This window comes from Gymnoscopelus microlampas (genome assembly GCF_963454915.1).
Source record: "Gymnoscopelus microlampas genome assembly, chromosome: 16".
Taxonomy (NCBI): Eukaryota; Metazoa; Chordata; class Actinopteri; order Myctophiformes; family Myctophidae; genus Gymnoscopelus; species Gymnoscopelus microlampas.
In genome coordinates, this window is record NC_139953.1 from 41,384,373 (window position 1) to 41,409,390 (window position 25,018).

Genomic DNA, 25,018 nt, shown 5'->3' on the forward strand with positions numbered 1-25,018 from the left:
GATTGAGGCTTTAACCTTTGCTTGATTTCTGAGACTATTCATGTTCACGGAATATTCTTCTAAACATGTATTTTATTGCTAGTTTGACCACTTCCAATACTCTTTAATCCAGGGGTCTTCAACGTTTTCAGGCCAAGGACCCCCTAGCTGAGAGAGAGATGAAGAAGGGACCCCCATATTGTATAAAATTGTGTTTCAGATTCAACTTGTTTTGTTTACGTGTTCTGCTCTTTTTTCCCTCTACACCTACACCTCTTTGCCAAAAATAGCCGATCTACAAGCTCACAACGCCTCGCGCTGCGAGCCGTTGTGAGCTTGTAGATCGGCTATTTTTTGCTAAAGTCCTCCTCAGAAAAGGGATGTTAGGGTTCAAGTGGTTAAGGTAAAACAAAAATCATATCACACAAAGATTTGGCGGACCCCCTGTAGTAACTCTGAGGACCCCCTAGGGGTCCCGGACCCCCTGTTGAAGACCCCTGCTTTAATCTTAAAATAACTAATGACCAAAAATAGCCGATCTACAGGATCACAACATGTCGCAGGCGCCACGTGTTGTGAGCTTGTTGATCTGCTATTTTCGGTGCACGACATGCTTTCATAGAAGACATGCTGGCTTCTATTGAATGGCCTCTCAGTCGTGACAACTGATAACTTTTATCCATGAGATTGGCTATTTTCACTGCTTTTGCTTGACACTCTTGTACGACACAGTATTTAAGTGACAAAATAAAACGTATAGTAAAAAGTAAATATGGAGATATGAGGGTTCTGCCCGACAGCAACGATATGATTCATTGTAAATTATGGGGGCAGCAGTGGCTCAGGAGGTGGAGCAGCCGTCTAGGAATCGTTAAAGGGATAGTTCACTCAAAAAAATACTTTTTTCCTATCGATCATCCCACGGAGACTTCATGGATTTTTCATTAATATTTTTTTTGTTTTTGTCGCATTCCTAAGCCAATAATTTGATAGCCTCGGAAACCCAGCCATTTTTTTTGTTACAAAAGAAAAAAGTCTGGGGGAACGATGCAGGAACGATGGTCTTTGAAGCTTGTTATCTCCTAACCATTCAGAGTGCAGAGGGGCGTCGCTCTAAATTTGGTGACGTCAGCCTGCTCCGTGCACAGACCGGGGGGGGGGGGAGGGGGGAGGGGGGGGGAGGCGGGGACATAGATTGGTGAAGCAATCGGAGGACGCGCCTGCTCCGGGCGCCTGGGTTTGGATCCGCCCTTCGAGACCATGGATTGCTCTCGTTCTCTCAGTCTAATAATTTGATGACCAGCGGACCAGTAAGTAGCGGTTCCGGTAGGAGACACAAAGGAGACTCTTTGTGTCTCCAAATTCTCCAGATGAGCAGCCTTGCACGGTTGCCTCCAGTGAGTGTGTGAACGTATGAATGAATGTAATGCACTTTGTAAAGATATTTTGTAAACGCACCGTTTATTTTATATTAATGTCACATGATCACATAAAAAAAAAAAAACATCAACGTTCTCAGAAATATATATTAGATCGATCTCAAAATACATTTGAACAAAATACATTTTTGTCAAACACTGACAAATAAAATAATTAAACCATATCTTCGCTATATAAACACTTTTGTTATTCTTCAACGGTGGAATAACTGGTTTGACTTGACTGTGTTTCCCGTCTGTCGTTTATCGTCTCTTACTTTGCAAACCTGATTAAGCGTTATCAGCGATAAGAAAGCTTGACTGCCAACACATTCCAGACACATTTTCTAAAAGGTGACCATAAAACTCCCAGTAGTTCATAAAAACCTCCCTCACGTGATACGTTTTTACACTACATAAGACATTAGCTGTCTTTATTCATTTCATATGAAGCACATTTGCCTTCTCTCTCTCTCTCTCTCCTCCTGAAATGTGCCGTAGCATTAAAGTCAAAGTTGGTGGCGTGTAAAATAATACTGAAATGTGTCGTTTTGTACAGAATGAGGTAGACGTGTCACACGGTAAAATCCTTAGTGGTAATTTCACCCCTGAAGAGTGTACCACGGGTACCTTGTGGGTCCATTTGGTTCCATACTACTGACTGTACGCTCTTTAGTGAGAAATTCACACTGAATATTTTACCTTTTTAAAGTTCATAAAAAAATGGCAGTTGGGAATACATCTTTTAAATTCACAAACAATTAGCAAATATAAAACAAAAAGTATTTTAATTTATAAAGTCAATTAAAAAAAAATGCATAATCTTTACACTAATTGTTGACCCTTTTGTCCACTTTGTGGATTCAAACTATTAACTACTTCATGTTAGTCATTGTATGCCTTGCAGCAGGGGTCTGACTGACAGACAGACAGACAGTGGATATCAGTTGGTCAGAGTCTGTCAAGTACAGTTGTGTAAACAGGTGACTAATCCTGCTGTAGTAGGGGCCCCTAAAGGTCAACATGTGTTCCTCTTTCAGGGGCCCCCCTCGCCTCACCGGAGGTCAGCTTTGGAGATAGGCAGAGCAGAGTTATGACTCTTGGGAGTCTCAGCGATGGCAGCCATCTTGGCTCCATAATCTTGATCCATAGCTGCTGCTGCCGCTGCTACCAGGAACCGTAGCAGGACTCTTTGTTCTATTGAACCACTTAAACCCTAGACTTAATTGACCACATTCCCAAGGGCTCTATACTAGGCCCCCTCTCCTGTTTTCGCTCTACACCAGGCGACTCCTAACCTGTGGGCCTGGGGACTGCTATGTTTGCTGAATGTACACCCCAGAAGAGGGACGCTAGGGTTCAAGTGGCTACGCAGACAAGACGGAGAAGCCGGTCCAACGCCTCTGTCTGTCTTTATTGAGATATTGTTTAGAACATTGGTTCTCAAAGTGGGGTCCGGGGACCCCCAGGGGTACTTCAGGGGATACCAGGGGGTCCCCAGCTAAATTATTTATAGGAACCAAATGGACCGTTATGGGTCTGTAACTCTGAGAGTGTACAAATGGAACCAAATGGACCCTAACGGGTCCATTTGGCTCCATTTGTACACTCTCAGAGTTAAATTAACATTGATTTTACAATATGAATTGGGGTCCCAGAGATAGAAATGTAATTAAATGGGGGTCCGTAGCCTAATGCATGTCAAACTGGGGGGGTCCTTAAATTACAATGATTGAGAATCACTGATAGAGCCGTAAGAATCCTCTCTTATGGGGGTCCCTGGCATATCTTTTTCAAATGGGGGTCCGCGGGCTAATAAGTGTCAATTTGGGGGTCCTTGACATGAAAAAGTTTGAGAACCACTGGTTTAGAAGAACTAGAGAGGGACACGGTGGACACAAAGACCCCCGCTGGGACAGATAAGATAACGGTTCACAAGACGCCTGGATCAACAGGAAGGTTTACATTTGGGACGTTCTCTATGGCATCGGTTCTCAAAGTGGGGTCCGGGGACCCCCAGGGGTCCTTGGGGGGGGGGGGGGGGGGATACCAGGGGGTCCCCAGCAAAATGTGTTAATATAGCTTCACAATCACTTTAACCACTTTAAACCATATTTTATACTTTGGCTATTCAAAAATAGCGGTGTCGCGCTACGAGCTTGTTGATCTGCTATTTTAGAAAAATATTGACATTTTGTGCAAATCTTTGAATATATATATTTTTTTTTTAAAGCGAACATTTGTAAGTCAAACCTTTGCTTCTTGGGGTCCCTGGAACAAAACATTTTTGAGATGGGGGTCTGCGGCCAAATGCATATCATTTTGGGGGTCCTTGACATGAAAAATTCGGTGCCTCTACAAGACCCAAGTAAACCATGCCGTGCCGTGTTAACATATTCCACACGTTCTGGATTTGTTTCCATAACGCTACGGCTCGGCTTCAGATAAGGTTCCCAGAAGAACCTAATTTGGGCCCTTGCTCAGGAGGCAGTACCAACCCCCGAGTTCTGGGAAACTTTAGAACTTGTACTTTCTTATCATTTCGAAAATAGCGAACCTGGCAGATCTACAAGCTCACAATAAACGCTTGTAGACCGGCTATTCATTACAGTTGAACCAAAACACACACACGGGTGCTGAGACAGGCACTACAGGACAATGTAGGAGAGACAGACAGTAGGACAGCTGCTGAGAGGGAGACAGGTGTGTAGGAGAGACAGACAGCATAGGACAGCTGCTGAGAGGGAGACAGTGTGTGTAAGAGAGACACAGACAGTAGGAAGGTCCGAGAGGATTGCCGTGTGTCTGTCCAAAGTGTCCTTCACAGAAGACACTGACCTGCTGCCTTGCTGTGAATGTACAGTCAGTGTGGTGGGGTCAAGGGCCACGGTCAGATCTCAGTGAGGGTGAGGAGTACCTGACCCCCCATGTTCATCTCATCCATGCTGATGAGGAAGGTGTCCTCGTTGGAGTAATGTCTGATCATGTTGTCGTCCATGTTCACCAGCATCCTGCAATATAGAGGAGAACCCATTAAAAACCAGGAAAGAATCAATAGATTTTAGCTTTATGTATATATATATATATATATATATATATATATATATATATATATATATATATATATTTACATAGCAACATACGTTTTTCAGAAAACTCTTAGGATTTAGAACAGTGGTTTAGAACAGTGGTTCTCAACAATAGCAGATATACAAGCTCACAGCACGGCACAAATAGCTTGTACATCTGCTATTTTTTTAAAGAATCTTAAGTGTTTTTTGTTATTTCTTTGGTCCCTGGCACAAAACATTTTCAGATGGGGGGGTCCGTGGCCAAAAATATATATATTTGGGGGTCCTTGGCACGAAAACGTTTGAGAACTAACTGATTTAGAAGGCATTTGTAGAATCGGCCTCAGGTCTTAATGGGATAATATAATATAATGTAATATAATATAATTAAGCCATAACTCACTACAGCCCATGGTATCGTCATTAATACCTTAATCACACGTAAGCTGAGTGCCGACAACCCCCTTAGCTGTGATATAATGACAATATAACATGGCCTGCCCTGGAGTGAGCTATTGCTTTTATAAAACTGCTACCATGTATGGACAATTCATAGACATTCATAGTCTCAATAAAACACAGTTGTTTTTCTTAATCAACATCATTAATCAAAATAATTACAAGAACGAGGCCTACAAGAGAATTGGTCGGTTGCTATGCAATGTTTATGTATAGAATTTCTAAGTTCGTCACTCTCTTCTCTGCACAGCTCTCCCTACTGAATAATTCTTAACAATGGTGATTTCTATGCAATGTTTGCGTATCGAATTTTCTCCCAAGTTCGCCACTCTCTTCTTTGCACAGCTCTCCCTACTGAATTATTGTTAACAAACTTTAAAACTAGCCATTGAAAATGTGAAACTACATGCATTGCATTATGCAAATTCCCATTTCTCCTCCCCACATAACAGTATAATCCCCATCACTGCCGACTCGTACAGCTGGCCATGGGAGGCTGAAGACAACCACATGTCTCTTCAGATACACGTTGAGTCACCAGCCGCTACTTTTCACCTGACAGTGAGGAGTTTCACTGGGAGGGCATAATGCGTGCGGAGGAACGCGCTATCCCACGCTAGTTCCTGAAGGCGCCCTTCATCATCCTGTAGGATAGTGCAACGACATATATTGCCCTCCCCGCCTGGCTTCCCATCCCTGAACATGGCCAGTTGTATTTTTAGTTTAGCCACTGGGTGATACAGAACTGTACAAAGGAACTGTACAAGACAGATGTCATAGCCATGGTATATGGTTATTATACCATACCTATCAACCAATCAGGTTGTGTGATTTCATTTGACGAACCCGTTTTATAACATAATATATCAGTTATTAAGCAAGGGATAATGAACAGTGAAGCCAGTCATTATGGACAAAATAAACCCAGACGTGGTGATTAGATCCTGGCGCGAAGCAGAGGGGTCTTAATCACCCTGAAGGGGTTATAGTGAATGACAATGACTATTCATGGGAATGCCCATCCAAAAAAATCCTGTTTCCTGGGAAAGTGCACTTTCTGCAATGCATATGTTTTAACTCAAGACATGCTTTTAAGTTTATACAACAGCTGTGTGCCCGCTGCTGTGTACGCTGGTGGCACACACAGAAAGTCCGTTTTGTTCCATTTTATTTTTGCATACTGTAGGTGTATCTCTAATGTTTTATATGCCATTATTTTGTCATAATGCAAGAGCACCGTTAGGCCCACTCCGTTCTTAAAATGTTGTCTTTTGCACATAAAGCATGACATGCAGGCCGCTTGTTTTGTTCTTTATTTAACCTACTAATATTGGCTTTGAAATGCTGAACTTTGAGTGATCATTGACTTTATTAACCACCCTAAATACTCCATTGACGAGGGTCACCTGGGGCTGGGGCACCAAAGCTATTTTTGCCAAATGTTTGCCTATTATGACGTGCCTGGAATAGGGATGCTAGGGTTCATGTGGTTAATATATCTAATATTGCGTGGCTATTACAGAAGGCGCGCAGAGCGCGCTGTGGAACAGCAGCCTCTGAGTGCAGAATATAGAATCAGTCTTTTTAAAATGCCAAACGACTTGCTTTAATGAATTCCATACATATCACTTCCACGAGGCTGTTCTTCTCAGCAGAGAGAACACATAAAATTAACTTGGCATTTCATATTCCCCGTATAGGAGTCACAGGCTCGTAGCAAAGTTCAAGCAGCATGCTGCATGTTTATATTATGTTGATGAACATAAATGGTGTTCTCTTGCTTTAATGTAAACTAGTCCATACCCGGGGTTATGGGCAGTCAACGGCTGTAAGCATGGCTAGGCGCGTGTCCCGTCGCGACCCCCCGTTTCATTTATTATTGCCACAATGCTTGAAATAATGGGTTTTGACTGTAGCTGAAATAAGGAAAGGTTCCCAGGATAGCCGGGGTAGTGGCTTTCTTTTCCTGGCCGGGCTAGAAGATGTTTCATTTTCAGGAACATTATTAAAGCCTTAAAAGTGATTGAATGCCATTATCTTTGTGTTTTAACTTATAACCACATGAACCCCAGGGTCCCTAATCCGGGGGACAAACATTTGGGTGTGAAAATGGCAGATCTACAAGCTCATCTATTTTCAGCAAAGAGATTTGGTGTAGAGGGGAAAAAGTAGGGGACCTAGAATAAATTCCTTGAGGACTCCAGTCAACAAAGTATGCCGGGTTTTATACTAACAATATCTTACCCGTTCTTACACCTCCTGTAGACTTTCCCGATTCTCTGTGTTGGCAGCTCAAATTTTTCCGATACCTACAGAGACAACAAAGTACTTGGCTATTAATAAAAATAAAAACAAGATATTTTAAAAACCCATTGTCAACTAGAATGACATTCCTCAACCAGACTCAATTTTCTCTCTTCTGGAACAATTTGTGGGGCCCGATACGGCCCTCGGGACCTACTTTGGAACTTGCCCCGCTCTAATGAATGACCACTTCCTGTCAGACACAAACAGGAAACAGCCCTCACTTCCTGTGCCATGGGGGTCACAGGGTCATGGGGTGGCATATAGACTGGAGCAGTTGAAGTTATTTTTACTCTGCATAACAGAGCTTACTTAGCCTCCCTACTTTGCTACCAAAGCGTGATACTATAGTTGGTTGGTGACCTATTTGTCAGACTAATAGCCGCTAACTAAACCACTTAAAACCCTATACTTACTTCAGTGGTTCTCAAGGTGGGATTTGGGGACCCCCCCAGGGGTTCTTGGGTTTCCAGGGGGTCCCCAGCTAAATTTGTTAATATAGCATCCAAATCACTTTAACCCTACATTGGAATAAGCTCGGATATTTGGAATATTTCTGAAACATTTTAACAACCTAATCTTGGGTCCCTGGCACAAAGTATTTTCAGGTGGGGGTCCACGGCCAAATACATATTAATATGGGGGTCCTTGACATGAAAAGGTATGGGAACCACTGACTAAGTCGAACGGATTCCCAAGGGCTCTAAAAGCTCTTGGGAAAGACATGAAAAAGTATGAGAACCACTGACGCGGTTGGCCGGATTCCCAAGGCCTCTAAAAGCTCACAACGCGCTGCATTAGATCAGCTATTTTCAAAGAGCGTTGGTCCCAGAATAGGGATGCTATAGGGTCAACTAAGTGGTCAACTAAATTATTTAACGAACTAGTGGTCAATGTGTAGAAGACTCACAGCGTCCAGCAGTCCACACAGAGTTGGTGTCCTCAACATCAGAGCGTCAAACACCTCGTCCTTCTCCTTACGCACATACAACAGGACTGGACAGACAGAGAGAGACAGACAGACAGATAGACAGGCGGATGAAGTTAATAGTCTACTAATGTATTTGTACTGTTCTTGTGTCAAACCGCAAAGAAAACATTGTTCATTTTTTGAATAACTCCTCTATAAAGAGAGAGAGGGAAGGACATAGAGAAGAGTCAGAAAACATGAGTGAATGGTTGACCCAGAACACACACAATCAGTCAAGACAGACAGACAGACAGACAGACAGACAGACAGACAGACAGACAGACAGACAGAAAGAACAGTAGAAGACTCATCAAAGTATTCATTATTCAACTCTTATTGGTTTTGTGAATGTTTGATTTTCTTGGAAAGAGCTGTTGATTTGCTCAGGAGGAGACAGATACTCAGAGAGAGAGAGAGGCGGGGGGGGGGGGGGGGGTATGAGAGAGAGGGAGGGAGTGAGAGATAGAAAGTGAGAGACACAGACAGAGAGAGGGAGACAGAGAGTTATCCTCACCTGTGTGTTGTTCGGTTTTGGACATCTTGGCGAGTGGAGCAGACTGTCCACTGGACAGCGTCCTCTTCTGTCCCACCCTGAGAAGACAACACACACACACACACGGTCAAATTCTGAGTGTTCATCTAAATGAGTGGTTCCCAACCAGTGGTCTCATTTTACGCTCTCAAGAGTTACATTATTGTTAAACATCTGCATTACTTAATTAAATAATTGTTATTTTGATCAACGTTTGCCGGTCATCTCTGATATGGTACCACATCAATACAGCATGGAATTGTGGATCTCATCCAACAAGAACAAAATATTTAAAGTTTTGGGTCTGAGAGGCTAAATCTCATCAAATGGTGGTCCGTGGCTCAAATGCCAAATAAATAATGGACCTTGATATGAAAAGGGTTGAAAACCACTGTCATAATTATAACCCAGTGGTTCTCAACCCTTTCAGGCCACGACCCCCCCAAAATAATCATATTTGAACTGAGGACCTCCCACCCTGACAAGCATTACATTTAGTTTGACTCGGTTCCACAGATAAATATTGTGAAAATAGCCGATCTACAAGCTCAAAAGTTTTCCCTCTGTCTTAGGTAATATATGACAATTTTGCCAATGTTTGGCCATTTCTTTAATCGTATAGTTTGTTGATGACCTTTGATACAAGGTCTTTTCCCCTCCAAATTAGAGGCATTAGAAGTGTCCTTAAATTGTCACTTTAGAAATGTGCAGCCACCCTGTATACACTTATACTGTATGTTGGTTTGTTTACTGTTATGTGAGAAAACAATGTTGCACATTAAGCTAATCATCTGGGGATGATTTTCCCGAACCCACAGTTTGAGATCCACTTATCTAACCCAGTGGAGATTTATGGCTCCATTTGGTTCCCTTTTTACATACTGTATTCATTTGTACATACTTGAACATTATAGTAGATAGATACATCTACAAGCTCACAATGCATCAACACACGGTGTGTTGTGAGCTTGTAGGTCAGCTATTTTCGGCAAGGGGGGTGGGGGGGGGGGGGGGGGTATAGAGCCCATGGGATTCCGGTCAGTATAGGGTATAAGTGATTCAATCAGTGTAACTGTAATATCAAATCACAACACAATAACACTGCATCTACAATCACATCATCACTACAGAATATTGAGGTCTAAGTTCAACTACCCACCTGTACTCTGTGCCATCCGATGGACCAGTCTGTGGAATGACAGACAGACAGACAGACAAACAGACAGACAGACAGACAGACAGACAGACAGACAGAAAAGCAGATATTAAAATAAGATAAATACATCCAGAAGATAAACAATCTCTTGACTGCTTATTAAATCTCACGCATGACTGCAGGGCTCTGTGTGTGTGTGTGTGTGTGTGTGTGTGTGTGTGTGTGTGTGTGTGTGTGTGTGTGTGTGTGTGTGTGTGTGTGTGTGTGTGTGTGTGTGTGTGTGTGTGTGTGTGTGTGTGTGTGTGTGTGTGTGTGTGTAACCAACCACACGCAGAGTAACTGATGGAATAATAATTAATAATTATTGTTTGCATTGGCAGTGACAAAGAGAGAGAGAGTGAGAGAGGGAGAGAGAGAGCAACAGCGAGAGCACGCGCGCGCGAGAGAGAGAGAGCAAGAGCGAAAGAGAGAGGGAAGCCTATACACAAGGACACGCTATCCATGGACGAGGTGAACCGAGGACAGGGAGAGAGACAGACAGACAGAGACACAGACAGAGAGACGGGTGTGAGGGACTGACCCAGAAACAGAAGAAAGAGTTAGACAGAGTAGAGAGACAGATGGACCTAGAAGGAGAGAGAGAGAGACAGACAGGACAGTTCATTACACAAACATTCAGAGAGGAGGAGGAGAGGTGAAATAAGGACACAGAGATGAGGAAGAGAGAGAGAGAAGGGAGGGAGGGAGGGAGAAAGGGAGGAAGGGAGGAAGGGAGGGGAGATGTATAGAAAGAGAAAAGTCTGTACAGAGTTCAGTAAACAGAAGAGGGAAGGGAAGGTGAAACGAGGACACAGAGAGAGAGAGAGAGAGAGTGAGAGAGAGAGACAGAGAGAGAATGAGAGATAATGAGAGAGAGAGAGGCACATGTATAGTTAGATGGACAGACAGACAGACATGTACCTGTCTGTGTGACGATGATGATGACGATGAGTAGCAATGTTTTTGTTCCGGGATGAAGAGGACCGGCTGGGAGTTCAGGTCTCTGATTGGCTCGAACACTGTGGCATCCAGATACCTGCCACTCGCTGCACACCCACACCCACCAACACACCCACACCAACACACACACACCCACACACACGTTACCATAACTGAAATTACAGCCCCAACCGCCTTAAACTAGAAAAACAAAAGCCTTCCAAGTGGAGGATGAAGTCATGGAAAAGGGGAGGTTTGGATGGCTGTTGAAAAACACAGACAGAGAGCAGCATTGTCCTGGCCGCACGCTCAGCCTTTATGTCCCGTAATGGACAGGAGAGACACCAGACACATCATCTTTCCTCGTCGGAGCCAGATTTATTACTCGCCCGTACGACGGCTTCGCGCTGCCCGGAAATAGCCGACATACAAGCTCAGGACGCGTCGCGTCCGCGACGCGTCCTGAGCTTGTATATCAGCTATTTCCGGCCGCGTGATGGAGTGTGAATTAACAGTGTTTGGGAAAAACATTGTTCTCTGCCTTTTGTTTTCAAGAACGCCACAACCTCTGTTTTCAGTGAATTCAGTCCACCGCCAGAACTCTTTCCTTGGATGTTTTTTTGTCTTTGACGTTAAGTCAAGTTTCTCTTTTGTTTGCTCTAGTGTGAAGGACAAACCTCTCTTGTCCTCGAACTGAGTTCAATGTGGAGATAATGACTGAGACTGCCATTTAACACTTTAAACAGCAGAATGTTCACAAGAGCCTGTCATTACAGAAGTGTCACCGTCACATCTTCTAAATTGGGCTTCACATACCCCGCTGTTACACATCCACACATCCACATCCATGTGCTTGTAATTTGTATGTGTTTAGTCCTTTAAAGAGAGTGATATTTCTTTGTCAAAATCAGTGTTACATAGCTCTATATTCCGGTAATCAATAGGTCAGGATACCAATTTCATCCAATCAGGAGAGAGAACTCATACAGGATACAAGATAAACAGGTGAAATTTGAAGTGATGAAAGAAAGAAATGAGCAGGGACACTATCATTTTTTCCCCAAGCTGATAAATGGGTTCGGATTGGCTGAAATTGGTGACCCACCTGAAAATGTATTGTTTTGTTTACTAAAGAGGTGGGGAGACGGGGAAACCCCTGTTATTGAACAAACACTCTATAGCAGTGAGTGATTCCTATTGGAATCTAGAGCTTTCACCTTTCACCAAAAAAGAATCACTTACACCCCTGTTACCATTCCTTTAACCCATTTAGACCTGAGGCCGATTCTAAAAACGCCTTCTTAATCCTACCTACGTTTTCCAAAGAAAACAAAAAAAAGCAGAATTATGTTGCTATATATCGTCTCTGTCGGGTGGAAACCTCATATGTCCAAAACATATGTCAAAAGCATCAAAAGTAGCAGATCTACAAGCTCGGTAGATCTGCTACGCTGTAGTATGATCAAGTAGGGCATTCATTTACAAAAAAAACACAAAAAGTTAAAATATGGAGATAAGAGGTTTCTGCCCGACAACAATGAAGTGGTTTTCAACCTTTTTCGTATCAAGGACCCCCAAATTGACACGTATTAGCCCACGGACCCCCATTTGAAATGATATGCCAGGGACTCAACCATTTAGGTTTATTGGGGGTCCCCAATCTACCCTGTATCACCATCATCAGTGTTCATTTAACTCTGAGAGTGTACAAATGGAACCAAATGGACCCGTTAGGGTCCATTTGGTTCCATTTGTACACTCTCAGAGTTACAGACATATAAGGGTCAATTTGGTTGCTAACTATTCATTTGGCTGGGGACCCCCTGGAACCCCGTCAAGGACCACTGGTGGTCCCCGGACCACTGGTTGAAAACCCCTGATATATAGCAACTAGAGGTGTGCATTGGCAATGCCCTCACGATTCAATTCTATTACGATTCACAAGGTAACGTTTCGATTCCGATTAACCTTATAGTAATTTGATTCGATGCTGCATCGCAATGCATCACACTATACTATCTATATTAATGCACAACATGGAAACTTTTTCATCAGTCAATAAAAGCAGTCAGATATACTGAACAACATATAAATCTGACTGCTGCTCTGTGCAATTAGCAATATCATAAAAAAAATCTCCAAGAACAGTCTCTATCTCGCAAATAGAGGAGTATAATAATAATACTATTGTTCCCTTCTGAGAATGAACAGGCACGGCACGTTCAAGAACATGGGGTGTGTAATGGATATTTTAGAATGCCAACCTGTTCTTCTATCATTTCGGTACTATCTGTTCTTCTATCAATTTCGGGCTGCTGGAGCAGGGCCGGAGCCCTGCTTCTCATGATCTGTATGCTGTTTGCTCTGCTGAAATCTTCCTAATAAATGATCTAAAACTTCACCTGAATGGAATATAATATTTCTATAATCGGTGCACGAACACAACAGAATAAAGTCCCGGCAGCACACATTATTAGACCTGAAAATCTTCATTTTCAGGTCAATAATCGATTGTTGACATTTGTGAATCGATTCATAATCGTCCATGTCCACATCGCGATTAATCTATGAATTGATTATTTTTTAAACCACTAATAGCAACAACAAAAAGGTGTTCCCAGCTTGAAAGTCATAACAAGGAACAGGTGTAACAGGCCTAAAATGGGCTAAAGCATGATGTCATGGCTATTTCCGTTTCGTCTGCTCCCATGATGCAACGGTGTGGGTCGAGACAAAGACACTGACCTGCGTTGGAGGCGTCCAGGCCTTTGAGCCGCCGGCGGTTCTGTTTCCTCTCCTCGTCGCGGATCTTCCTCTCGGCTCCCTTGTCGCAGAACACCTTCACCTGGCTGGCCGCGCGGTGGACACGCCTCTCTCCGCCGCCGGCCATGCCCACGTAGCTGTCAATCTGCAGGACGAGGGGGAGACCGCGGACCCCCTTCTGTGGGGAGAAGTCCGTGCTCAGACAGTGGACAGACACAAAGATCTGCAAGGAGACAGAGAGAGTTCATTGAGTTGCAGTGGTGTAAAGTAACCAAGTACATTTGTAGCTTGTAGATCTGCAATTTTCAAATGATTTTTATACATTTGAAAACATTGGAAGACATTCTGCACAATGAGTACTTTCTACTTTTGGTACTTTAAATACATCTTGATACCAATGCTTTTGTACTTTTACTCAAGTAAATTTTGAATTCCGGACTTTTACTTGTAACAGAGTATTTTTACATTGCAGTATTGATACTTTCACTTAAGTAAAACAAAATGAGAGTACTTTTTCCACCACTGTTGGGTTGTGAGTAAAAACAGTCAGTGTATTAGAAAGTGGAGTGGGGAGGCAGAGGGAGAGAGAGACACCCTGTTCTCAGACAGTTCAGACACAAAGAACTGCAGAGGATGGAGAGAAAAAGGTGAAACAAGGACAGAGTGATGCAGGCAGACAGAGAGAGAAAGAAAGAGAGCGAGAGAGAAGATGAGACAGACAGACACACACACAGGTAGACATATAAGACAGATATATAGACAGACAGGTAAGACATATAGATAGGAGATATAAACAGACATATAAGACAGACAGAGATATTGACAGATATTAAGAAAGATAGATCAATATATATATATAGACAGACAGACAGACAGACAGACAGTCAGAGACATAGATATTGACATTAAGAAAGATAGATCAATAAACAGACAGACAGTGACCCTCAGTGACATGAACATATATTTCAGAATTAAGTACAAAAGACTGCAGCAGACATATTCATGGTGAGCTCATAAAAGTGGTGAATAGATATTGATTTGCAGATGATATAATTGCCCATAATAGGGGAAGGAAAGGCAATAATAGTGAAAGGTAACATAAGGACACCAAATGCAGTGTTATAAAACATCTCTCTCACACACACACACACACACACACACTCAGCCAATCAACTTTTTCCGCGGCAGCCATGTTAGCCCCACGCTTGCGCTCCGACTGTTGCTAGGTAACTTTGGAATGTTGGGCATGTTGCCATGGTGATTGCGCTGAGAGGAGGATAGCATCCTACCTCTGGTCTCTCTCTCTCTCTCTCTTACACACACACACTCACTCTCTGGACAAACATTGTTGTTATATTGTGTTTACTATTATTATTAAATTACTAGAGTAGTAAAGTTGTCTATGCCAGTGGTTCTCAACCTGTGGGTCGGGACCCCCAGGGGGGTCCCCACATGATTTTGAGGGGTCCCCAGATGATAGTAAAGTGATAATTTAAAGGACTTTTAATACAGAATAAAAAATAAAAAAAATAAAATAAAAAAGAAGAAAATAAATTCAATTCAATAAAAAAAAGACCAAAACTGCATCAAAAGTAAACTGGTCAACAATTGGCCAATAATATTAGAAAGAGGCAAACATTTTGAAAATAGCTCCAAATAGTAGATCAGCTATGTGCTTTTCTGGGTGGCAGGTCTCCAGTTCATATATGATTATTTTGGGGGGTTCGCGGCCTGAAAAAGGTTGAAAACCACTGGTCTATGCCACCGTTTCTCAACGTCTGGTCCGGGGTCCACCAGGACCCTGTTTGGGTCTGTAACTCTGAGCGTGTACAAATGGAACCATTTAGGACCCCACACTACAGTGTAAATGTCTCAGTGTTGGGTACAAATGGAACCAATTTCACTCCGAGAGAATACAACACTTCATCATCTTCTCTAAATTCTATGACAATTATTGTTCTGTAAATGTGAAAATGTCAATCTTACATGAATTATTATTAATATTAACCATAATTGTCATCATAATAATAATGATCTCCATGTGTTTTACGCTTATTGTTAATCCATTCTCCATTGTGTATGGCACCCCCAGCTGGGCATGTTGTGTTACTACAGCTCCTGTTCTAGCCTGTGAAATACTAGTGAAATTACTATCAACTGTTCCTCATTATTGCTGGGAAGTCCCTGGAGGCCCCTTCACGGACCCCTGGGTGCATGTCCCTGGACCAAACTGTGAGAACCACTGATATAGAAAGAGATCGATGGACAGACAGACAGACAGACAGACATACCCGTGCTTCATTCCTAGAGTCCCAGGTAAAAGACACAGCGTTGTACGCGATCTCCTCGATGTTGTCTATGGTGCTGAAACTCTCCTTGTAGTCGGCTGGACAGAAACACACAACATATCAACCGTTATCACCATATACGCCAAACAATGGATGAAGCCCAATTTATACCCTGTAATGTGACAGTGTCGATTGCCGCCAATAGACATCATGGCGTGATGGAGTATTCATGAAGCTTATTAAACAGTTAAGAATTGAGAGGTTGCTGGTGGTGTGTGTGTGTCCTCACCTATATCTAAACAGCGTTGTTTGGCGGTGTGCTGTCTGCTTTGCCAGAACCGCCAGTGTTTCAGCTGCTCCTCTGTGAACTTCTCTTCTCCAAACACCAGCATCACCTCACTCTGTGACACATACGCAATAAGAAATACACATATTTAACTCCCAAAACAGAATAAATGTGAGGCTGTTGTTTGTTTGTGTCCGGGTAGGCTGTCAGGTGGACACCTTGTATGTTCAAAACCGTTAACTTTTCAGGAAACTGTGTTCCGGTGGCTCTAATGTAGTTCTTTTTAGTCACTAGCTCTTGTTAATACTTTATCGGTTAAATATTTATGGAACCCACAGACAGACTTAACCACTTTCTAAATGTTTCAACAAAGCATCAAAATGAGCAGTTCTATAAGCTCGCAACGCATCGGGCTTTTTTTTGCTACCTTTGTGTGACCTTTGTGTACCTTGTGTGACTTAAAGTAGGGCACAAATACGTAGATACAAGGTTCTGCCCAACAGCAACGATACATAATGACATAAAAGCTCCATTAGTAACTTCTGTCCTTTGAATAAACCCCTAATTAATTCCCAGAGTTCAAAAGGAATCCTCCAGACGCCACTGTGCCCATGAGCAAGACACATGGTCCACAGCGGCTGTTCAAATACCAACAGGAAATAATTGGATGAACTGGGAAGCTAATAATATTAATAGCTTGAATGTATATAGCGCCTTTCATGAACCCAAGGACGCTTTACATCAAACACAATGAACAACCAACAAACAAACAACCAAACAAACAAAACCACTATTTGCCATAAGCCTGAGAGAATACAGTAGGTATCTTTTCAAGGCAGCCTTAAAAGAGTCCAGTGTTGGAGCATGGCGAATCTCCATTGGGAGAGAGCCCCGCAGGGTGGGGGGCTGCCACACTGAAGGCTCTGTACCCCAAGGTTCGCTTGCTTATAATAACACCTCTATAATAACATTTCATAACTTTTATTACGCAACCACATGAACCCTAGTGTCATAATAGGCAAACATTCGGCAAGAATACCTAATCTACAAGCTCACAGCATGACGCGCTGTGAGCTTCTAGATCAGTTATTTCAGCGAAGAGATCTGGTGTAGAGGTGAAAAGGGGGGGGGGACGTCTTAAATGTTTTTGCTTAGTTTTTTGCTATTTGCTTTTGCTTTTGTCACATTTGTATATCGTTTAATTATGTTGTTGGCTTTAGTCGTTTTGTTAAATGTTTTGTCTACTTGTGTTTATGATGAATTATGGTCATTGAGGGTCCCGTTTGAAAATTAGATGGTACTTCTCAGGGGATTATTCCTAATAAAGAATTTCCAGTGAAAGTTGCAATTAAAAGTGTGTGCACACACACATACACACACACACGTACCCGCACTGTGTAGGGATGGTGTGTCTCGGTGTTCAGGCCTCGGAGGGTGATGGGATAGAACTGTCCTTTGTTCAGGTAACTCATCGAACTTGAACCTTTTGGTTTCAAAGACTGAGGAGCCTCTATGATGTATTCAAACTGATGACCGCTAGAGAGACACAGAAGAGAGAGAGAGATAGAGAGAGAGAGAGAGAGAGAAAGATATTATTACAGTTACTAGGGCTGTCACAATCAAAACATTTTAGTTGACGAAAACTGTCCTACAAGTAAAAGAGATTAATTTGCGATTTCCGCTGCCCCCGTCATTTTGGCACGAGTGTCGGACAGACACTCTCAACTAAAAACAGTGTTTAGATGTAAACACTTTCCTATTATGGGCAATTATATCTGCAAATCAATATCTATTCACCACTTTATGAGCCCATGATGAATTTGTCTGCTACAGTCTTTTGTACTTAATTCTGAAATATATGTTTATGTCACTGAGGGTACCCCCTCAGTGTAATAAAATTAAAACCACATTTATGTGCATATTATATCAGTGAAACATTAGATAAAAAAAACGTGTTTAATTGAAAAAGTTACAGAGTATGACTTTAACTTGAGAGTGTCGTTACCTGGCTCCAGAGCTGGTTGAGGTCATGTAGTCCTCGGGGGTGATGGAGGACAGACGGAGCTGGATGTTGTCCTCGGACAGGGACAGGATCTGGGCGAGACAAAGGACTTGTTTACAATCCTACATACAGTATCGTTGCTGTCGGGTGGAAAACTTGTATCTCCATATTTCAACTTTAGTTTTGTAAATGAATGTACAACAGTGCCGCTCAAAAGTAGCTAATCTACAAGCTCATAATGCGGGTGAAAGACAGTATAGTATTAACCCTAACTTAAATGATATGTAGAGAGCTGTGTACAGTAGGTAGGGACTTTAATATTAAAAGAGACGCATAATGGCACTTCCCTTTCAATTGTGTCCGATATGTTCTCTCTACTATGTTCTCCCTGATGCTGTTTCTACTGTCAGCTACTGAAACAACCAAACCTTCTAACATGTCTCTTCTTATGGCAAACCACTGTTTCTCAAGGTAGGGTCCGGGGACCACCAAGAGTCCAAATGGACACTTTTTGGTCTGTATGTGGAAATGGAACCAAATGGACCCGTAAGAGGTCCATTTGGGGTCCATACACTCTGTAAGGGGTCCATAGACTCTGTAAGGGGTCCATACACGTTGTTTTGTACACACTCAGAGTTAAATAAACACTAATGATTGTAAAGCGTGATTGGGGTCCTACAAATAAAAAAAAATAATGTTTCAAATGGGGGTCCGTGGGCTAATGCAGTGGTTCCCAAACCTTTTAGCTCAAGACCCAAAAGAGAAATGGACCCAAACTACTGAAAATAGCAGATCTACAAGCTCACAATGTGTCGCTTCGCATCGACCCACTGTTTGGGAAACAGTGGCCTAATGCATTAGCCTGGCATGGCCAGACTAGTCTGCTCAGGGCTATTTTTTTTTTGGATTTGTCTGGTTTCCAGGCTACTAATGCATATCAAACTGGGGTCCTTGAAACAAACAAAAAAATCACTGTGCTTAAACACACCTGGCTGGGCGTGTCCTTGTACGTCTCTGTGTACGTGGAGTCGGGCGTCAGAGCCTTGGTGGTGGTGGTGGTGGTGGTCCCGGGGCTGTAGGGGCCGCCTGCCCGAATATACCGCGGCCCCCCCTCAGACTGGGAGCTGCTGTGGTGGGACGGCCCGGCAGCAGGGCGGTGAGGGTCCTCCAGCGCTGCTGAGTAGGAGGAGGATGAAGAGGACAGGGGAACCTCCAGACTGCTGACGGCGGAGTAGGTGGATAAGGAAGTGAGGGATTGTGGGTAGGAGGGACATTCCTGCTCTCGCTTGTCGCCGCCGCCGCCCTGGATGGTCACCGTGTGCAGAGGCACGTTTCTCAGAGGAGTGATGGTCAGCATGGATTCTGGGTAACCAGGAAGCAGGAAGTTACTGGGGGAAAAGACAAGAGAGGACGACGCTCGTTAATGTCATATGAAGAAAGGTTAAGACATTTACAGTTACCAACGTTAGTATACAGGAGACACAGAGGAGATATGATTGAGGTCTATAAACTTGTTCATCAGATATAGGACTTCACAGCCGAGCCTGTTGTCCACTTCTGGGACAATAGGTACGAGTTGAGAGGGAATTCCCTAAAATTGCTAACAATAAACTGTAACTCTGAAAAGAGAAAGAATTTCTTTACACTTCGAGCTGTAAGAACATGGAGCAAACTTCCAGAGGAAGTGGTCCAGGCTCCTTCAGTCAATACCTTCAAGAATAGACTTGACTAATTCTGGTCATCAGAAGATTTTCTTTTTTTCTTTTGTAAAATCGTATGTGTATTGGGGGATTGTATGTGGGTTGTGGGGTGGGTTGGTGGGTTGAAGGGTAGTACATTATGAATTGTGAATGTCGCAATTTGAAAAGAAACATCTATATTGTGTTGAGTCTGGCGTAGAGGATTGCATCCTGTGCCAGAAATGTTTGAATACATTTCAATAAATTTCAATAAATACACGTTTTACTGAAATGTTGTTTAACCCATTAAGACCGGGAACACATCGTCACGCGTAATTTTAGATTTCTTTGGGCTATTCAAAAATAGCAGATCTACAAGCTCGTAGCGTGGCACCGAGTGCCGCGCTTCGAGCTTGTAGATGCTGCTATTTTTTTTTTTATTGTGAAATTTGTTGCAAATCTTTGAATATATATATTTTTAAAGCGAACATTTGTAACTTAAATCTTTGCTTCTCGGGGTCACTGGAACAAAATATTTTGAGATGAGGATCCGCGGCCAAATACATATACTTTTAACAGTAGAATGATGGAAATGATAGTAGAATACATTTTTTAAAATGGCAAATTAGAGAGACTTTTACATTTTGTTGGGATCAGCATCCACAGGTTCTGTCTTGATGTGTCCTCCAACCTTCTTGTCCCGAGGAACCTGAACAGAAAAAAAGAAACACTCAAACTGTTTATCTCATCTAGGGGTGCAAGAGTTAGTCGAACTAATCGATTTAATCCATTATTAAATAATGTTCAGAGTTATCAGAGTCTTAATCAGAGTTGTTGTTATTTGAATAAGAATGTTTTTGTGATGTTCACTGTATGTGTTGTCTAAAAAAATGTTTGCATCATTTGTTGAAAGTGAATTCTCTGTTTGTTTGTCTACAAAAGAAAATAAAGTACAAATCATAAAAAAAAGAGTCTTAATCAGAGTTAAATGATGGATGTAATATTGTATATAAATGATATACATTATACACTACTTATGTCTTGGCAGCAATACTCGCCACAGGGCCACAAAATTGGCAGGAACATTTCTTTGAGGTGGAAATTCTGCTAATCTATAAAAGCTGTGCCAGGTATCGGGTGGAGCACAGAGGCTATGACAAGGACCTCCTCGCCACCATTAACGTGCTCATCCAGAGCATTTTGTATTGTTACCGTCAACTCAGTTATCTTGTTTATTTTTTGTTTATTACGTTATTTCTGCTAAATAATTGGTTATTGCTGGGATGTTTTAGTTTTCAATTTATTTTATTATTAATCACTTAGTATCAAAGGCAGAGGCATAGATTCCAACCAGCTGATCCAGCCCTGTATGAAAGGTCACCTTGTTATTGTAGTAGTCGTAGAAGTATTGCGGGTTGGAGCCGTCCTCTCCGTTGAGGCTCAGCATGGCCTTAGAGGCTGCCGTCAGAGGGTTCTCCAGATACAGCCTCCACGCGTCCTCGTTCTCCTCGTACCCGGTGCCCGAGGCCCCGTACGACTGGTCTGCATGCACCAAAACCAGGCCCCTCTTACTGGAGCCACAGACACACAGACAGACAGACAGACAGACAGACAGACAGACAGACAGACAGACACACAGACAGACAGACACACATGGGTAGAAATAAAATGTAAATGATGAAAATGCAATATTATACACTTAAAAACAATCATGTTCAAAAATAGCAGATCTACAAGCTTACAGCGTGCCATAATGCAATACTGGGTGTCGCTACACTGAAACTACTGGCAAACTGTCTTTTAAGTTCTAATGTTGTGTATAAACTAAGGCTTAAATGTTTACAACCAGGAAAAGACAGCATTTAATGCCTCATGCCCTCGTCGTGATATTACTTACGATATCCAAATTAAACCCTTGATGATATCTAGTCTAATACTGTGATATCGATGTATATTGCCCAGGCTTCTCTTCTCTCAGTTTCAGTGCTCACTCAGACATACATGGCATGAGAGTGGCATGGCAGAGAGTGGCTGTAAATGCAGATGTTCCTGTAGAACAGGTCCATTCAACCTGCTCCGCTGTCTGCTCAGGAATGCGACCGAGTGAGAAATGACAGACTGCGCGCATTCAATGACAATATTATGCATTTGCGAACCAGCCGGGAGAGGGTGGAGAGAGGAAAACAGCCTCAATTACAGACTTCTGTGCAAAAACAATGGCTTTTCTCACGTGTCACTGTCACAGTAGAAGGGTAGGAGAAAGAATAAAGAGCTACTTCATCATTGCTCAACAGAGAAATGACCTCTACTGAGTTTTACATCAAGTTCAACACTGTCACGCAGCCTACAATGTAATCCCAATTTGAGCAAATCTACAATACTACAGATTGTTGATGTTAAAAAGCTGTATAATCTTGTAATTTATACACGAGACAAACTGGCCCATACTATTATTGATCAATTATTCCCCTTCAAATCGTGACTGCCACTGTATAACTGTAATAAAGAGAGAGAGAAATGTATTGTCAATTTGTCACACCAAAAGTTGCCGATTGGCACTTCAGTGGCCAGTGTGTCATTAAGACCTGGAACGCATCTGTGTCACTTTAGATTTCTTTGGCTATTCAAAAATTGCAGATATACAAGCTCATGGATGCACAGAGTGCCGCGCTATGAGCTTGTAGATCTGCTATTTTTGAAAAATCTTTTTTTTTTTTAAACTGTTTTGGAAAACAGGATTTAGAAAACATTTTTAAGAATCGGCTCAGGTCTTAATGGGTTAATAGCTACACCGTTTGGGATCCAGGGACCCCCATTGGGTCTTAGAGGGGGCCCCCAGCAAAAAGAAGAACAGATAAATTTTTTGGGCCATTTACTAAAAGTTTTCACAAATCCTCTCCTATGGTTGTCCCTGGCACAAAATATTTTCAAATAGGGAGGTCCTTGACTCCTCGTCAAATCAATTAGGGGGGCCCTTCATGAAAATGTTTGAGAACCACTGGCTAATTTGCTACTCACAGCCTGGTGAATGGGATTTCGTAGTGTGAGCTTGTAGATCAGCTATTTTTAGCAAAGTGCAGAGAGAAAAAAAGCAGTACACAGCCAACTCGGGTCCAATTGACCAGTGGTGGAAAGTAACCAAGTAGCCTACATTTACTCAAGTACTGTACTTAAGTAAAATGTTGAGGTATTTGTACTTTACTTAAGAATTTCCAATTTCCAATACTTTTACCTCTACTCCACTACATCTGAGAGGCAAATATTATACTTTTACTCCACTAGATCTGATCTGCTATTTTCAAAAGATTGTTATACATTTGAAAACTTGTGAAATGGGACCTTCTGCACAATGACAACTTTGTACTTTTGGTACTTTAAGTACATTGCGATACCAATACTGTTACTTTTACTTGAGTATTTCTACATTGCAGTATTGATACAAAAAAATGAGGAGTAGGCTACTTTTCCCACCACTGGTTAAAATCCAGTTTCTGGGTGCCTCTGCATGACAGCAGTAGCAACTTAACCTAAAAGTAAGCAGTAGGCTATGTCCAAGTCCAACTACAACTGTCTATTGCAGCCAGTCAATCCGTCCAGACCAGATCAAAACTGCATTCCAAAAGCATCTTCTCACATGTGTGTGTAGTCAACACAACACACCTGAAAACACATGATGTGTGTAGACAGTCAACACACAACACACCTGAAACAGGTTTCTTCATATTTTCCCTTCTTCATAACCAGGGCCGTGTTAATGTCAAAATGCGCACTAGGCAACGGACAGTTTTCGGGCCCCCCCCCCCCAGCGCACATGCATGTGCGCGACCCATGCGCGCGCGCAGAGCGCGCGCGCGAAATTTTGCGGTTATTTCGCGGATTGTGGCCGTTTTTGGGCGTTTCTTTGTTACTTTATTTCGGTTTTAGGGTTAGGGTTAGGGTTAGGTTAGGCTTATGTTATTTAATTTAAAAAAAAAAAAAAAAAAACTTTTTAATTTTTTTTTTTTTTTTTTTGGGGGGCATTTTTCGGCCCCCCCCCCCCGACAAGACATAGGCATGTGCCTACATTGCCTGTGCATAAACACGGCCCTGTTCATAACAGACAAACAGTTGTACCAATAGTTACTTGCAACTCACCTGTCACATTCCTCTGACATTTTGACTCTGAGTCTGAACCGGCCTTTCTAGTTGTAAGAGTAACAATCCGACCCGTCCAGATCAAGATACAGGTTCAGTTCTGTCGTGCTGTCACGTTCAGTCGCCTCATTCACTTCTGTTCTGACGTTGTTTTTACCTGAGCAGATGAGCTGGTGACGTGTGGGCGGGGCTTAGTTTAATTAATGCAAGAGCCCTAGTTCTCTTCTCTTATTATTAACATAATAACGATTTGCTGGCCTGGGTGTTGCTACCCTGAAACTCGTGGCAAACTGTTTGAAGGGTATTCTTTTTAGACGGGAAGTTCTGTATCTGTCAACTTAGCATACCTTTGATTGGCAACGGAACGGTACACACATTACTTTGATGGTGCCAGTTTCTTCTGAGTTTTGCCCATGCTATGGTTTTGCGCTAGCCCTGACCGTCAGTCATGGATGAACTTCAACATAGTGTTTGCCCTTTCTCCCTTTTTGAACCCTACATCTACAGAAATGTTCACATTTCAATTATAAAGTGCTTACCCCATGGCCATGGATGTTAAAATGATGTATGACCCCTCAGAAATACCCGTATCTTCCGTATTGTACAATAAAAAGCCTTTTAATCCGATTGGTGGCCATTTTCTCCGTATTTTTTCCCACGTTTTCAACTACGTGACCCTATTGGTTGTGAGGTGTATTGCACTCTGATGAATTATACCTCTATGAGAAAATGGCCACCAATCGGATTAAAATGCTTTTTACTGAACAATAAGGTACTTCTGAGGACCCGTACATAACTGTAACATCCATGGCCATTGGCTAAGCACTTTATATTTGTAATATGAACGTGTATGTAGATACACGGATCAAAAAGAGAGAAAGTGCAAACACTATGTTGAAGTTCATCCATGACGACCGTCTTGGATGCATGGGTAAGTTTTGCCCAAACATATAATATAATAGCCGAACAATGTTTGGCGAACATATTTTGCCAAGTCAG

General features: G+C 42.4%; 1 protein-coding gene across 2 annotated transcripts; it reads right to left on the reverse strand.

Moving 5' to 3' along the window:
- Nucleotides 1-3,057: 3,057 nt before the first annotated feature.
- On the reverse strand, nucleotides 3,058-24,145 carry LOC311063393 (grainyhead-like protein 1 homolog). Of its 2 annotated transcripts, none has more exons than XM_084082815.1 (15): nucleotides 24,020-24,145; nucleotides 21,267-21,456; nucleotides 20,527-20,594; nucleotides 19,195-19,594; nucleotides 18,210-18,298; nucleotides 17,593-17,740; nucleotides 16,208-16,319; nucleotides 15,922-16,016; nucleotides 13,613-13,853; nucleotides 10,850-10,974; nucleotides 9,893-9,921; nucleotides 8,716-8,792; nucleotides 8,142-8,227; nucleotides 7,172-7,236; nucleotides 3,058-4,408 (listed from the first exon to the last, which is right to left on the reverse strand). In XM_084082815.1, the coding sequence occupies exons 1-15, from the start codon at nucleotides 24,037-24,039 to the stop codon at nucleotides 4,288-4,290; spliced, it is 1,866 nt and encodes a 621-aa protein (XP_083938941.1). In that variant the 5' UTR covers nucleotides 24,040-24,145; the 3' UTR covers nucleotides 3,058-4,287. The 2 variants fall into 2 exon arrangements, with proteins under 2 accessions (XP_083938941.1, XP_083938942.1); XM_084082816.1 differs by lacking the exon at nucleotides 24,020-24,145 and adding an exon at nucleotides 21,783-21,875.
- Between the last annotated feature and the right edge of the window lie 873 nt (nucleotides 24,146-25,018).

Bases quoted from the DNA above. Each gene is read 5' to 3' on its own strand.
- LOC311063393 (XM_084082815.1), bottom strand. From the start codon at position 24,039: ATGTCAGAGGAATGTGACAG. The intron at 8,793-9,892 runs GTGGGTAGTTGA...TTGTCTTCTCAG, and splicing joins TCGGATGGCACAGAGTACAG to GGTGGGACAGAAGAGGACGC. The intron at 4,409-7,171 runs GTAAGATATTGT...TCTATATTGCAG, and splicing joins TACAGGAGGTGTAAGAACGG to GATGCTGGTGAACATGGACG.